This window comes from Anarrhichthys ocellatus, unplaced genomic scaffold, assembly GCF_004355925.1.
Source record: "Anarrhichthys ocellatus isolate YVR2014 unplaced genomic scaffold, GSC_Weel_1.0 scaffold20, whole genome shotgun sequence".
Taxonomy (NCBI): Eukaryota; Metazoa; Chordata; class Actinopteri; order Perciformes; family Anarhichadidae; genus Anarrhichthys; species Anarrhichthys ocellatus.
This window is the reverse complement of record NW_022280050.1, coordinates 1,964,327-1,981,074: the sequence shown is the minus strand read 5'-3', so window position 1 is coordinate 1,981,074 and position 16,748 is coordinate 1,964,327. Positions and strand designations below refer to the sequence as shown.

At 37.7% G+C, this 16,748-nt stretch overlaps 4 protein-coding genes across 4 annotated transcripts; all 4 read left to right on the top strand.

The window, feature by feature from the left end:
* Positions 1-1,737: 1,737 nt before the first annotated feature.
* LOC116389782 (olfactory receptor 4Q2-like) lies at positions 1,738-2,682 on the top strand. Its single transcript, XM_031858733.1, has one exon. It carries the CDS (start codon positions 1,738-1,740, stop codon positions 2,680-2,682), a length of 945 nt encoding a protein of 314 aa, XP_031714593.1.
* Positions 2,683-4,494: 1,812 nt separating this feature from the next.
* LOC116389781 (olfactory receptor 52E8-like) lies at positions 4,495-5,418 on the top strand. The gene has a single exon (XM_031858732.1). It carries the CDS (start codon positions 4,495-4,497, stop codon positions 5,416-5,418), a length of 924 nt encoding a protein of 307 aa, XP_031714592.1.
* Positions 5,419-7,020: 1,602 nt separating this feature from the next.
* LOC116389780 (olfactory receptor 6C1-like) lies at positions 7,021-7,974 on the top strand. Its single transcript, XM_031858731.1, has one exon. The coding sequence runs from the start codon at positions 7,021-7,023 to the stop codon at positions 7,972-7,974; it is 954 nt and encodes a 317-aa protein (XP_031714591.1).
* A 7,154-nt stretch (positions 7,975-15,128) lies between these two features.
* Positions 15,129-16,058, top strand: LOC116389615 (olfactory receptor 6K3-like). The gene has a single exon (XM_031858448.1). It carries the CDS (start codon positions 15,129-15,131, stop codon positions 16,056-16,058), a length of 930 nt encoding a protein of 309 aa, XP_031714308.1.
* Positions 16,059-16,748: the final 690 nt, after the last annotated feature.

Here is a 16,748-nt window from a genome sequence, read left to right as displayed (position 1 = left end):
AAAATGATAGTTCCTTGTAGTAGCTTTAAATTCTACTACAGAAATTTGAAAAAGTTTTGGTTATTATGAATTGAAAAGAAACAGTGTGATTAGTCAAGTGGAAGCTGCTGTGAGGACTTTCAATGAATAGGGGGCAAACTTTGCATCTCACCATGTAGCCTACAGTAGATCTTAATCCTGAGCAAATTCATCTGGCGCTGAGCCAAACAAGGCAAAAGTTGATGGACAATGTTACTGGAGTTAACTTAAACTGCAACATGTCAAGTAGCAGTAACCCAAAACAAAAGAGTTTACCCCAGTATGGCTGAAGGAGGAGAAATGGATTTGGGAGTTACGGACTTTGTTAACAAAGAAAGGAGGATGGACTTTGTCTTTAAGTGAAGGCAATTTTGGTAAGTGAACTGCTTTTGTTTTTACATCTGCAGTAGCGCTACTACTGTGTTCATTTGTCTATCGTGTCGTTTTTATGAATAATATGAATGGCTCGTGCTCTTGTCATTGTGTTAATTACATTGATTCTGACTTGTCCGTTAATGACGAAGCATCCCGTCATCGCGGGGTTATTTCGGACATTTGATTCTCTGTTTGAATCAGTAGGGAACAGCTAACTGCTGTTGTTTCCCCGCTAAGCTAGTTTAGCTCAGCCTCCCTGAACACACGTGGGGCCTCAGCTGTTTTTTGTTATTGTTCCGGGTTCAGCCCGTTGTCTGTTACCTGAGCGCAGTCCACCGAAAACATTATATTTCCCACAATTTAAGCTTCTGCATTTTCCAAATGCACTAGTATTATTCAAACGTATTGTTTGGTTCGTAAGCCTCGTACCGAACGGTTTAATACGAATACGTGTATTGTTACACCCCTAGAAACAAATAACCGTAGCTCAGTAGGACAGCACAGAAGGCCCAGGTATAAAATGCACGGTCCGCCACTGAACAAAACTATTAACTGAGCACAAAAACAGGTTACAGGAATCATAACTGGCACTGGAGAACTTGTTAAGGAAATGACTGAGAAAATCTGGCAAGTGAACAACTGGGGTTTAAGTACTGTAGAGGTCTGATGAGCAAAATTAACACAGATGTGGGACAAAACAGGTGGGAAACTAAACAAAGGCAGTGAATGACAAACTAAAACAGGAAATTTAATTAAATACAGTTTATGCTAGTCATCACAACTTAAATGAAGATTTAGTAAACAAGGTGCCGTAGCTGAGTCGCTCCTTCTCGGTCCTTATAATTCGAAGTGCTACCAGTTACAGAAAATGAGAACACATTTTCAGGATGTTTCCATGTTATTAAAAGTCGTTACACATCGTGTAATGTAATATATTTATGTCATATTGCTGTATTTGACAGGAACAACAACGTTAATGTCAGGGTATTTGTATCATCTGATCATTCAAGTATTTAGTTCAATCTAGAAAACAAACAAACAAAAAAACGGTTAAGAATTCAGTTTTTCCTGGGTTTTATAGGGTTCAAAAAAGGAAAATTACGTGTTTTCTTGTTGTCGATCCACAGAAAAATGCAGCCACATCCCTGATTGGGTGTTTGAAGTCCCATGTTAACAATGGTATTGAGGGTTACTGCCATGAGAGAATATAAACAACTGGTTACCCGTCATGTAAGGGGACAGGTGGGCACAGAGGAGGATGCACCTTTTTTCCTCTCACGGTTCAGGTCGAACAATTGCAAAATCTCTCTGTTCAGTATTAAAATAAGAAAATTGTAAAATGTTATGATGGATAACGTTTCAGTAATAACTATGTTTACTCTGTCAGGCTTAAGTGGGACAAACAACTACAGAGTTACCCTCTTTGCTCTGACTTTGTTGTGTTACTGTGTGATTTGGCTGGTAAATTTGACCATTATTGTGACAATCATTGTGGACAAAAAGCTCCATGAGCCCATGTATATCTTCCTCTGTAACCTGTGCATCAATGGACTTTATGGGACAGTAGGCTTTTACCCCAAATTCCTCATGGATCTTCTGTCTACCACTCATGTCATCTCTTATGCTGGATGTCTTCTGCAGGGTTTTGTGTTGCACTCTTCAGCCTGTGCTGATTTCTCTCTTCTCGTGCTCATGGCCTACGACAGATATGTGGCTATATGTCGCCCTCTGGTGTACCACTCTGTGATGACTAAACAGAGAGTTTGTGTGTTTGTGATTTTTGCTTGGCTTATACCCTTTTTCCTGTTGCTCATAAGCACAGTAACAACAGCAACATCAAGGTTATGCGGCTCACATATACCAAAGATCTACTGTGTGAATTGGTTAATTTCTAGACTAGCCTGTTCTGCCTCTGTGGCAACAATTGTTATTCCAGCTTTTAATTATACTTTTTATTTTGGCCATTGTATGTTTGTTTGTTGGTCTTATATATACATGGTCAGAACATGCCTAAAATCCAAAGAAAACATGAATAAATTTATGCAGACATGTGTACCACATTTATTCTCTTTAGTTGTAGTAGTTGTTTCCTTGCTTTTTGATTTGTTGTACATGCGATTTAGTTCAAAAGATGTACCACAAGATGCCCAGAATTTGATGGCAATGGAATTTCTCATTGTTCCTCCAATTGTCAATCCCCTGATATATGGTATCAAATTGACAGAAATAAGAAACAGCATTCAAAAATGTTTGCGCAGTAAAAATACATTTTTTAGAATCATGTCATGAGTTGGTCTGCAGAAAGGAAATTTCTGTTTGTATATGTATGTAATTTGGGAGAAATGCTCAATATGCCTAACAATATTGTTAATCCTTAGACTATGTGACATATGCAGTACAAAATTGCCAACACAGCACAGAAAGCAGTTTCGAGAAATTATCAACTGAATTTACCTTTATTCATCTTTGAAATTATGTTTTAAATATTTCTTAAAATGTTTGTCACATTTGATATTTTTTCAACCGTATGTGGCTTTCAATAAATCTGTATCTTATCATAAAACATATGACTTGTTTGTCATCGATGTGCTTATTTTGCATGAGTAATAGAGTATTGAAAGTGACTGTGAAAGTGAAAAAGGAAAAAGCAGCACACACAAACAGAGTGTGTTGAAGAACGGCTGTTTCTTTGGGGACCATCTGTCAAGTAGTAGCTGCTGTACACACAACATTCAAAAGCACTCTGAAGTAGCTGTACCTGAATATCTAAAGCAGTGATCTATTTACCTTGTAAAATAGTGTTGTTTCTCTCATAGCAGATCCGTGTGTGAACATGTTGTTCTTCCATACAGAGCACTGGTCACCTTTGCCTGCTTTTCTACTAAGATGATCACAAAATGTAAAGTGACTCAGACCTAATAAAACTAACTTTAGATGTGAGGCAATATTCAAGGATGTTCTATACGAGGAGTTGTTGATGAGAAGAGCACTGGCTTGTAGACGTCATTATGAGCTCTTGGCATGCCCACATAATGTGAACTATTTGTGGATTTTACATTTGATATTTCAGTTAGATCCCTTTCTGGCAGAACAAATTTAAACTTATGATCAGAGCTGTTGAGGCAGTGTTTTACACTCATTTTCAAAGAATATGTGAAGTGTAACAGCCTTTCATTGTCAATTCAGACACGTGAAAAGTTCATTGAGTTAACGGGTGAAAAAAAGAGTTGTGAAATATTTCATTGTAGATCAAACTCCAGACCTATCTCAAGTCAGTCAGCTAACATCTACATTTAGCTTTGTGAGCAAGCACGGTACATTAGTCAAACGTTTTCTGGCACGTGTGTTGTGTGTCTGATTTTTGATTTGTTGTACATGGGATTTGAAAACGTGCCCCTCTGTGTGGTGAATGTTTTTAGACCAGGGTCATATATTCTTCTGTGGGTAAAACTAAGAATGTGTAATTAGTAGAAATGCTCAAAGAAAAAACATCTAGAAAACAATTTCCAATATAGTTACCAAGCTCACAAATGTCCCTTAACCTCAGAGTCAAAATAAATTATACTTGTTATTATCATCTAATCGTTCTCATAAATGTCTTATCTTATATACATGTGCTATACAAGTTATTTTGACGTTTGTGTTGTGAGGTTGTGAATTGTAGACTTAAGATCAACTTTGCTGTCATTTTGTAAAATTTTCCAACCAAGCTGGTAAAAATAAACGAAGAAATAATTTACAGTTTAAATTTTCCTAAATATTTAGTCAGTCAGAATAAAAGCTCCACATCACATGTAAGCTTATAGTATTTACCTTTTTTTAGTTAGGTTTACGGCTGCAATGATGACAACTGCAATTATTCCATCCGTTCCTATGGTATGAGTTCCAACACGCTGATTGGACAATCCAATCAGTGATGCGTAGCTCACTGGTTGAATCTCCATGTTCAATGGTTCATAATCTGTTGTTGCTGTGAACAGATATCAAAAATTCAGACACGTGGACGGACACAGAACTGTATGTACTTTTAGTAGGGTTTGCAAATACAATATCTTCTCTCTGTGGCATTAACATCTAAAAAACACAAAACTGTAAAATATTATGATGGATAACGTTTCAGTAATAACTATGTTTACTCTGTCAGGCTTAAGTGGGACAAACAACTACAGAGTTATCCTCTTTGCTCTGACTTTGTTGTGTTACTGTGTGATTTGGCTGGTAAATCTGACTATTATTGTGACAATCATTGTGGACAAAAAGCTTCATGAGCCCATGTATATCTTCCTCTGTAACCTGTGCATCAATGGACTTTATGGGACAGTAGGCTTTTACCCCAAATTCCTCATGGATCTTCTGTCTACCACTCATGTCATCTCTTATGCTGGATGTCTTCTGCAGGGTTTTGTGTTGCACTCTTCAGCCTGTGCTGATTTCTCTCTTCTAGTGCTCATGGCCTACGACAGATATGTGGCTATATGTCGCCCTCTGGTGTACCACTCTGTGATGACTAAACACAGAGTTTGTGTGTTTGTGTTTTTTGCTTGGCTTATACCCATTTATTTGGTATTCATGAGTACAGTAACAACATCAAGATTGAGGTTATGCGGCTCACATATACCAAAGATCTACTGTGTGAATTGGTTGATTGGTAAACTAGCTTGTTCGGCCTCCATAGCAAACATTGCTATTCCAGCTTTTAATTATACTTTTTATTCTGGCCATTTTCTCTTCATTGTTTGGTCTTATGTTTATCTGATCAGAACATGCCTAAAATCCAAAGAGAAAAGGACAAAGTTTATGCAGACATGTCTTCCACATGTATTCTGTTTACTTACTTTATTTGTGTGTGTGTTGTTTGATTTGTTGTACATGCGATTCAACTCAAAACAGTTAGAACAAAGTACCCGGAATTTTATGGCAATAGAATTTCTCCTTATTCCCCCAATGATCAATCCTGTCATATATGGTTTAAAACTTACACAAATAAGAAACAGAATTTTACCATTTATAACGTCTCTAGACTAATACGTTTATGGTGATGCCCATTTATGCAGTCACGTGTAAATCATCATCTTTATACATGTATGTATTTCAATAGAAATAAAGGTAGGCTCAGGTGTAATATTAATGACATTAAAAATATCTTTTGCTCAATGACAGCCGTGTAAATTAGTTGGGAAATATTATCTGTCCACAGTGGAATCCAAAAGACACTTTCATGTACCTGAACACAGCCTGTTGTCTGTAAAATTAGGGCCTGAATACTAATATTATAAATAACACTGTTTTTGTACAATATGTTTAACTTAGGCAAACCTTCAAATGCCTCCTTTAAATGCCACCAACACAAACTGAAAGAGAAGCCATTCAACCCGATAAAATAACATTTATGTTTATGGACAAATGTGAGGCAATGACATTATAAGCTATCCAACTGAGTTAAAAGTTGAATTTTGGATTTAAATGACAACGTTGGTAAATGCAAGTGTGTGTTCTGTTCTCTAGCGTCACATTACTCCTTTTTTGGGTGTTTATATCTTACACTGAAACCTACTTTTCACTGTCATTTGGAGCAAACAGTTTGTGCCAGTTTTACATGCTTAACTTTATGAATGTTTCATGCATAGTTTCATTTTTAATGTTTGTATTTAATGTCTTGTTTCAAAACATGGAAAATGACTGTTCTACTAAAATGAAAGCAGTCAATGTAATAGAACTAAAGGTTATCATTTATTTTTAATATGTAATTTTATTTTTTACTTTATTACAATAAAACAAACACACGCAACAGACAGACGAAGTCTCCTCCCTGCCAGTGGACCACCATGGGACCTTAACTCGGAAAAAAATATGTATTGGAGTCAATGGCGGGAGACAATTTATGTATTTTAGGAAAGAGATTTTGGTGTTTAATCTTTTGAGACCAGGAGGAAAGAGGCTGTGCTGTACTTGAGTCAAATAAAGTTCACCTCCATGAAGAACCAAAGTCCCAAAACATAATACAGCAACACAAAATGTGAATTATTGCTCATCAACTTCTGCTGTTGTTTTTGGATATCTTCCTCATTATTTTAAAGGCCTCTGTCATTGAAACTTCATTGCAGGCACAGCATATGTGTTTTACCTTTGCTCTATCCCATTACCTGCAGGTAATGGGATAGACTGCATTTACACTAAAAAACTTTTAAAGTCCCCCAGTCATGACACCAAAGAAAATACATACAAAAAAAATCCAACTTTATACTGAATCATGGGGCATTTATACAGTGATTTAAACTGATATCACTGCAGTACCTGGGATTTTACTGAATAAAAGAACTTACATGCTCAACTCAATTGTCACAAAAAAAATCACAAAATCACACACACATATATGTTATCAGAAACACAGACACAGTGGGCTTGTTTTGATCACTTCTACTTTAACTTTGTTGTCTAGCTTTGCATTTAAATTCCCAGTTTGATTTGTTGTTGCTAAAGGTGTTATAATAGCAGGTGTAGAGGGACAACAGACTTTGATGGGGGTGTAGCTTCAGCACAGTGAAACCCTTTTTCTGTCAGCGTTCATGCTGTGACACTGGGAAAGTAGAATTTGAGGAGACAGGTGGGAAAATCTGTTATCTTATCATGGATAATGTTTCTGTTGTAAGAGTTTTCTTTCTATCAGGGTTAAACGAGACAAATAATTACATAGTAACTCTGTTGACATTCACTTTACTGTATTATTGTGTGATTGTGTTTTTCAATGTCTCTATCATCATGATCATTATCTTAGATCAACACCTACATGAACCCATGTATATCTTGTTGTGCAGTTTTTGCATTAATGGACTTTATGGGACCACAGGTTTCTACCCCAAATTCCTTTTTGATTTGTTTTCTTCCTCTCAACAGATCTCATATGAAGGATGCCTTTTACAGGCTTTTGTCATGTATTCATTTGCTTGTTGTGATTTATCCATTCTAGCAGTGATGGCCTACGACAGATATCTGGCTATATGTCGACCACTTCACTACCACTTTGTCATGACAAAGAGGAGGCTCTCTCAGCTGATATGTTTCTCCTGGCTCACACCTTTCAGCCTCTTTTCCATCAATATTCTGCTAACGTCAAGACTAAAGTTATGTGGTGCAAAAATTGACAGACTGTTTTGTGTGAACTGGGTAATTGTCAAACTCACCTGCCCCGACACTGACACCTTTTCAAACAATATAACTGCATTTTTTACAATATTCATTTATGTATGTCATGGGTTTTTCATAATTTGGACTTATATGCATATGATTAGAACTTGTGTGAGGTCCAAAGATGACAGGGCAAAGTTTATGCAGACGTGTGTGCCTCATTTAGTCTCTTTAGTCACATTCCTTGTTGCAATGCTTTTTGATTTGATGCATATGCGATTTGGCTCCACAGATTTACCTCAGAGCATTCAAAACTTCATCGCTATAGAATTCCTGCTCATTTCTCCTGTGATGAATCCTCTAATATATGGATTTAAACTGACAAAGATACGAAACAGAATTGTAGGTTTAGTTTACTCCTCCGTCGAGTGCAATCTCCAATTCAATCGAATGTGAGAAAGAAAAAGTTGCAATGTTTTTATTTGAGGATCATTATGTCTGCATGTCCCAATCTGCTCTACATGACTGATGAATACAACCCTCAATATATATGTTGACAACAAAGCGTTTCAATTTTCAGTGTTTGTTGAAGATCAACCAACAACGCAACATGTTGTGTTTAATCTGTTATGTGTATGTTTTATATGTCTTACATTGATCATACATGTAAAATATATGACCAAATGGACATTTTTATGTTATGTTCCTGCATGTAATGCAGTTTTGTAAACCATGAATTTATGCAGACATTTCAAGGGACAAAAGCTCTGTTTAAAAAAAAGAACACATTCTCCTGCCTCGTGATCTAACACGTCATCCTCATGTTTCTACATCACATTATAGTAAAATACACATAAACGTTTGTGCTTTGAATGTTTAATTCTATAACTGCATTGTACACGTATAACTGAATTAAAATGAATCACATTTTTCTTTAAATACACTGGAATTAAGGCTATTAGTTACTACCCATAAAGACATATTTCTTGTTCAACCAAGTGCTCCCAGTAGAGTGCATGAGACAGGTTTGTCTGCATCAACCCCGGCTGTAATGTTTGATTGAACGAATACAAACCACAATTGTTTATCTCCCCGTCTAGACAGCAACCGTGTCACATGTTTTTCACTCATGCGTCTCAGGCAACAGATAGATTATCTATGCAGCTGTCTGCACCGGCTCCCTGCAGGCTGGTGTCTCAGGTGTGTCAGCTGAGGCCTTAACCCTCATATAGTACTGTTTATATTTAATGCCTTCACAGTATTCCCTCATAGTAAGTGTCTATACCAAATTTTAAACTACAGATCTATTTAGAATGTCTAAATAGCCCATGTCTCATTAATAAATGTATGATTAATCCTTAATAAATGTTTCAGAGAGCAGGGAGAGTGCATTTTTTAAGTTTTACAACATTCGTTTTTGGAGAAAAACAACTACTATTACACATTATCATGTCCTGTTTTACATAAGACATAAAAACATAAAAGCCATAATGATTTAAACATATTGTATTGAATTTGAAAATGGCATGGACATTCTAGAACTGTTGGCATTGATAATATAACTATGTTTAATCATTGCAACCATTAAACGCTGTCCCCACTGCTATATCATAAGAAATCACAATTATCAATATTAATTCAACATTTACCACTTAGAACACAAAACATTACATAACAAAATGCTTATTATAAACTAGTCAATAATCTGTCAGTGATCAGAGTTTTCTTCCACGCTGTCTTCCTGCTCTGACACATCCTCCAAATCACTATCAACCTCCTCATCTTGGACGAACAGACCGAGGGCCTGTTGCACACTAAATCTTGCTGCCATGATGTCAGTCACTGAAAGGGCAGCTCAGGTACCTTTATCATGTTATCAACGCCCCCCCCCCACCATCCTCACAACCCAAATTGATTAAAATGTGTTACTTTGTAGATTATTTGATAACATTGCAGGTGCTTGTGCTTGCAGGTGCAGATCTTGTGTCTGTGACAAGGCACCTCTCTGACCTGTGGATGACTTCTGTTCCCTTTGATCACTCCTGTGCTGTTTTACTATTTCACTGTTTCGAGGCTCCCCCCATGCTCCTTCAAAGACCAGCAGGTGTCTGTCTCTGCGGGAACCTGGGCAAATGTTGTGGGAACACAGACAGTTCTCGTGACAGTGTCGAGGTCCCCCTTGAACTCTGTCACCACTGTGCCATACAAAATACACACAGACATGGCCTGTACAGTTTCACAGTTTCAAGATTCCCTAAAACCACCATTTTCCTTGATTTGACCCACACTGGTAAATCTAAAATCCATCTCAATAGACACGGGTCAAATTTGACATGAAACAGCCTCAGCGTACAAAAATGTGTAGCACCTGTTCAAAAGTATAACATTCTAAAATATTTAAATTTTTGTGTATTTTGGGTCACTTTAGGAAAAGTCATCAAATTTCAGGCTAAAGGAATGACGTTTAGTGTATTTTTACTGAGTCAAATGTCAAAACGGGTCAAATTTGACCCTAACAGTATGTAAGGGTTAAGCGTTTTACTCTTCGAGTCTACCTTTTTGACAATACGTGCAAATACACGAGGTCAACTGAATAAATATATTCATCTACATCTTGCATCCTCTCCCTTCACTTTTGCCCAGCAGCTAGGAAGCAAAACATTGGAACTTTTAAGGTATTAAGGAGTATTTTCTGCAGTATTTATTCATGGGCAAACTGTAACCTAGCTAACCTGCAATATGCATAAACACTAAGCAATTGAGCCATGATCATATTCATCAGTGTTGATGGAAAAATAGAGCAGCAATACTACTGGACCGGCGTTTGAGGCATGGCAATCTGTAAAGGAACAATTCCTAATCCCTAAAGGAAACACGATTCCAAACTGAAGCAGTTGTTGATCACTCGCCCCCCTCGAGGCCCAGTTAAGAGGAGTGAATTCAGCAATCAGGGTATGAAACAGTCCATAAATTATATTGTCAATAAAAAAGGTTTTCCAAACAGTGTGAATCACGACAAACACGAGAGGTAGTTGAGTTTATGGTCATAAATGAGGAAAATAAATAAGGGCTCTTTGTTATCTAGCTTTGAGTTTTAATTCCCACAGAAGGTGTAGAGGGACAACAGACTTTGATGGTGGTGTAGCTTCAGCACAGTGCAACCCTTTTCCCCGTAAGCATTCATGCTGTGACACTGGGAAAGTAGAATTTGAGGAGACAGGTGGGAAAATATTTTACAATGTTCATTTATGTGTCTCATGGGTATTTCACAATTTGGACTTATATGCATCTTATTAGAACGTGTGTGAGGACGAAAGAGGACAGAGTAAAGTTTATGCAGACGTGTTTGCTTTGAAAAGAAAATTACCTCTTCCATCGAGTTTAATCTCCAAGTCAATTTAATGTTAAAAAGAAAAATGTAATGTTTTTGCTGATCTCCGGGTAAAGGTTTTCCTAAATATGTCGGCAGAAACTCCCAATCTAGTAAATACAGGCCTCAATATATGTTGAGTAACAAAGTGTGACATTTTTATGATTTGCTCCTGCATGTAATGCCTTTATTGTAAACCAGGAGTTTGTAGAAACATTTAAATGAGCAAAAGCTCTGTTTAAAAAGAGCCCATTTTCCTTCCCGCTCCTCATCCTGATTTGTCTATATCACATAAACACACATAACTTGGGCACTTTAACAGTTTGTTTCCATACTTAAACTTATTATATAACTCCCTCCCTGTTTACTTTACAGTTTATTAATTATGCAATTACTGCCAACACAACATATTATTTTATTTTATTTTATATTTTGTATATGTTTTCCTTATATTTAAACTTATGACTTTATGTTTTGAATTCACATTTTTTACTCTACGTTATTCTTTTATACATGTAAATGAGCATTGTTGGAGGGTTAGGGTTAATAAGCCTCGCCATTTGTGCTGAATTGCTGTGGCCACGGTCGTAATTTCTGCACTGCTGTCATCTACAACAGTGACGAGGAACATGTTCAACCCCGTTAGGTTTGCTGCGTGATGTCACATGGGAAATTTGAACGTCTGATGGGCCTGCGCCCCGACCTTGACTGGCAGGAGAACCAAATCCACATTATGGCCATTGCTGTGTTTCCGTGGCCCAGTAAAGCAGTGAATGGGGCACTGAGAAGATGATGGGCGAACAACTTGTATGTTTCCAAGTTGAGCAAAGATAATGTTGCCCCCATATCCACAAGGAAGGTTATAGTCACATCCTCGACAATCACTGTGCATGTTTTGTTTAGATTTGGAGGTTATTGTTTGTGGGGCTGTTTGGCTGGGGCTGAGAAGCAAAGTGATTTTCGCTTAACTCAATTTATACAGGCCTGGCCTCTCGCTGGACAGTTGTGGGCTCTAATTTGGTGTGATGATGAACCAGAATTCCCACAAGGCGGACTCAAGGCTGTGACACAACCTGGATGCCCCCTGAGTTTACCTCGGAGCTGTCGTGTAGGCCAGAGCTTGGCAGTGGTTTAAGGTGAGCAGCACAATCTGCGGTAGAATCAACTAGGAATTACAACTGAGAGCATATGCAAGCATAGTTAGTCCCCATTTTTAAAAACTTGACATCACTGTATAAAATGACCTGCCGTGATAGCTAGGTTAATCAGTCTCATGAAACTGTACAACCACAAACTGCCGACAAAGGGCATTCAGAGGATGCATAGCTTATATCTGAGGTATAATAACAATAAAGCCGGTTCTGAGCAGTTTCCAGAACAGAAGTGCTTGCCATCCAATGGCTGAAAAATGCAATTCTTGCAAAAATCTCCAAATGTCAAAAGTTTTTAATCCCAAATCACAGCATGCCTTTTGCTATGGTTTTCCTTGGTGTCCTAATGTGTTATTTCTTTTTAATCAATTCTCAAATAGTAAAAATTGTTAGAACCAAATCTGTGTAACAAATTGTATCAACGAAAAAAATGCTGCAACAACCTATAAGACCTAAATGAGCATGGGAATGGCTATCATATACTTACATCATATTGTCCGAAGACGTAGTTTTTATTTCTGTTTTCATTATGACCCAACTATGCTCAGGCACCAAGCCTCTTACTGTGAGACGACTTCGTCGCGGTCGGGTTGGTCCTTCGAGTTCCTTCGTTAAAACTCGGCTCCGGAGCTTCGGCGCGTTGGAGGTGATTCTGGTTTTCATAGATGCTGTGACATCAGGCCGTAGAACAGGAAATCCGCTGCGGTGCCTATGGCCCTACATACAATTTATTGAAATTAATGAATTCATTGATTATTTAGTTTTTATTTCTGATTTAAAACTACACAAATTTCTGAGCTGTTTCTCAAATGACTCTTCAGGTTCTCAGCTTTCAGATGATGTACCCCACTTCAATGTGGCATAATACTGTTTACCTGCTACCTCCCCCTAAAGATCCCCCACCCCCCAAAGATCCTCCCATAAAAAGACAAAAACTGGTCTATGTGGGTCTCTAAGGGTTAACAACAACAAGCAGAGTATCACCTTTCAGTAGAAAAAACTGTATTTACTTTCACAAGGAGGAATTTGACAGATGGTGCACCTAATCACCCTTATGGTCTAACACCTCTTCTAGTAATAGCTGCATGTGAAACTACAGGAACAAAAGGCATGTATGTCCAGCTAAACAGGTCATTTATACACTTATTACCAAACGTTTGTGCTTTAACGTGACATGCATTGTGTCATTTAAAATAGAGTGTGCGTGCAGCTATGCACATATGTGAGAATTCAATCAAATAATACATTAATTAGTGATATATCATGAAATGTATTCTAATTTTAGTATAAAAATAATAAATGGTTGCAACCTGAAGCTGCCCACACATGACCAAAATGCAGTGGTGGGCCATCAGGGCCAGCAAGGCCTTCTCTGCTGGCCTAGACAGAATCACAAAGTTATAGCTATTTTATAATTTAATAATTTTTCATAAATACACTACATGTATTATAATTTTTCCCCCATTAGCTTATTTTCTCATTGCACAGCTACTGTCTTCCTCAGTTGCTCTGCTTCCAGTGCAGCTTGTTTTAAGTAGAGCTTTTATCCAATCAGATTTCACCTCTGTGTCTCTAGGTAAGAAGAGAGGCCACAGGCCTGCAGACTCACAAGCGAATCCCTTTGCAGTTTAAGTGAATGGGGAAGATATTGTTGATTGTCATAGTGTTCAACCAATCAGATCTTTAGTTTGACATGTTGGGCGTATTCTTTGACGTGCCAGAGCCTGCTAGCTGGCCTAGCCATACGTGATTGGTCAGTGGGCTAGCCTGACATGTTGGGCGGTGACAATCCCAATATCTGCTGCCTCTGTCGAGCGGACATGTTCAGCCCTCAAACGCATTAAAACGTATTCAAGAAATACAACTGGAGAGGCTCGACTGTCTTCACTGGCGTCCATGAATCGAGGACTTCTTACTGGAACTAAAACGCACAGATGTAACGTTACTGTACAACCGTGAGATTAAACTCTTTGTTAACAAAGAAAGGAGGATGGACTTTGTCTTTAAATAGTGAACAGCAGCTCTGGTAAGTTAAATGCGTTTGTTTTTACATCTGCAGTAGCTTTAATATGCTTGTTTATATATTATTATTTGTACAACTTGTTTTTATGAAGATGGATTTTTGTTTCGTTTTTTTATGTGATAGGAACTATTGTTACGTCCAATGTTGCTCTGGGGACATATTTAGCCGGTGCCAGTGTTGCCAACTTGGCGACTTTCTCGCTAAATCTGGCGACTTTCCAAACCCTCATGGCGACTTTTTTTGTCAAAAGCTACTAGTGACAAATCTAGCAACTTTTTCTGGTGTTGTTGGAGACTTTTCTGGTGTTTTGACTCTGACGTGAAAGCACGTACCGTTCTGCACTGTCGTGAACGAGCAGCGGGTGCTGCCGTGAGCAGCCCCAAAGCACTCACAGGCGGTCACTCTCACAGTAGTGTGCAGCAGTCCCAGCTGCAGTCAGAGAAGAGAGGAGACACAGTCTCGGCATATTCATGTATCTGCACTCTGCAGTTAGTGTATTTATAGGTGTTGAGTTTCATTTTTACACAAAACAAATAATAACCGTAGCTGTGGTGTCATAATGAGGTGTTTCAGCTGCAGGACAGCAGTGAAGGTCCAGGTATAAAATGCACGGCCCACCACCGCCAAAATGTAACCAATGAGATAACGACACTATGCCTCTGCAAAACAAATGTATTATTATCAGAAGGCAGATTTGATGTGATACATATTTTGCATTTGTAATGTAGCGTCAGATTTTTTACCATACGACCCAATAAATACATTTTCTATTTTATTTTTCATGGTGGAGAGATTAGTCCGCTGGTTGTTTACTCACATTCTACTCACATTCTCACTCACATACTCACATTCAAGTGTTCCTGGACCAGTACTCAGAGTTTGAATTCCCAAATGTGTTGTTGTCATAGTCAAAGCTGTGACTAATAAGTGGTGTGGAAGGAGACCAGAGTCAGAGCAGACAGCACTATTACCTAACGCCTTGCTATGTAACCACTTACTGTAGGTTGTGACACCAGACAGGTAATCTTTGAATATTTCAAAACTGTGATAATTTGCTGTATAAATCATGGATAATGTTTCTGTTGTGAGAATTTTCCTTCTATCAGGGATAAATGAGACAATGCATTACAGAATTGCTATCTTTTCACTCACTTTACTGTATTATTGTGTGATTTTGTTTTTGAATACCTCTATCATCATGATCATTATCTTAGATCAACACCTACATGAACCCATGTATATCTTGTTGTGCAGTTTTTGCATTAATGGACTTTATGGGACCACAGGTTTCTACCCCAAATTCCTCTTCGATCTGCTGTCTTCCTCTCAACAGATCTCATATGAAGGATGCCTTTTACAGGCTTTTGTCATGTATTCATTTGCTAGTTGTGAATTATCCATTCTAGCAGTGATGGCCTACGACAGATATCTGGCTATATGTCGACCACTTCACTACCACTTTGTCATGACAAAGAGGAGGCTCTCTCAGCTGATATGTTTCTCCTGGCTCACACCTTTCAGCATCTTTTCCATCAGTATTTTTCTAACATCTACACTGAAGTTATGTGGTTCAAAAATTCCAAAACTCTTTTGTGTGAACTGGATAATTGTCAAACTTGCTTGCCCTGACACTGAAACTGTTTTAAGTAACATTCTCTCATATGCAACAACTATCATTTATGCATGTCATGGGTTATTCACAATTTGGACTTATATGCATATGATTAGAACTTGTGTGAGGTCCAAAGATGACAGGGCAAAGTTTATGCAGACGTGTGTGCCTCATTTAGTGTCTTTAGTCACATTTCTTGTTGTAATCCTTTTTGATCTGATGTATATGCGATTTGGCTCCACAGATTTACCTCAGAGCATTCAAAACGTCATCGCTATAGAATTCCTGCTCATTTCTCCTGTGATGAATCCTCTAATATATGGATTTAAACTGACAAAGATACGAAAAAGAATTTTAGGTTTGGTGAATGTTGAAAACAAATGACTGCTTCCAATTCATTTTAACTCTGTTTGTATTATAATTTATGTTTGATTAAAGGAAGCAATGCAACAGATGTAATGTTGTAATGTATACAGCATCTAGCTGAAGCTAATATGCGGCCTCTGTCCCTGGTTAGGCAATTAAATGTAATGTGTCAAAGAAAGATTCTATATATTAGCAAGATATGTTATAATGTTTGAGTTTTCCTGAAATGTCTGCAGAATGTCCCATTTTTTTCTTCTTGTATGTGGAATGGTCTCAATATATGCTTACTAACATAGTATTTAACTTTCACTTTTGCCAATATGTATTTGTTTTTTGCTCTGATCTTGTATGTAATGCAATTAGTGCCTTTAATCATGGAAACTTGTTGAACAACATCATACAAAATAGTGTCCTGACATGCATACACACAACCACCTCTCTTGCACGTATCAGAAGATGTAGAAGATAAATAAATAAATATTTTTGTTGGACCTTTTGTTTGGGCCTCATTTTAAATGTAATAATAGAATATGCTTGTTTTTAACATAGTTGCTCTTTGTTGTCCTATGCTGTCTGGTAAAAACACACTAACTAAATCTTGATAAGTTAATTACTGAGGCTTAAAAAAGCTCCTCTAAGCAACATTATACAGCATGCTTTCAGTTTTGTTGGGTCAGCCCCAACAGCTGACCTGGTACTCATCCCTGT

Excerpts from the sequence above, each read along its gene's own strand:
- LOC116389782 (XM_031858733.1), top strand. The coding sequence starts at position 1,738 with ATGATGGATAACGTTTCAGTAATAACTATGTTTACTCTGTCAGGCTTA.
- LOC116389781 (XM_031858732.1), top strand. The coding sequence starts at position 4,495 with ATGATGGATAACGTTTCAGTAATAACTATGTTTACTCTGTCAGGCTTA.
- LOC116389780 (XM_031858731.1), top strand. The coding sequence starts at position 7,021 with ATGGATAATGTTTCTGTTGTAAGAGTTTTCTTTCTATCAGGGTTAAAC.
- LOC116389615 (XM_031858448.1), top strand. The coding sequence starts at position 15,129 with ATGGATAATGTTTCTGTTGTGAGAATTTTCCTTCTATCAGGGATAAAT.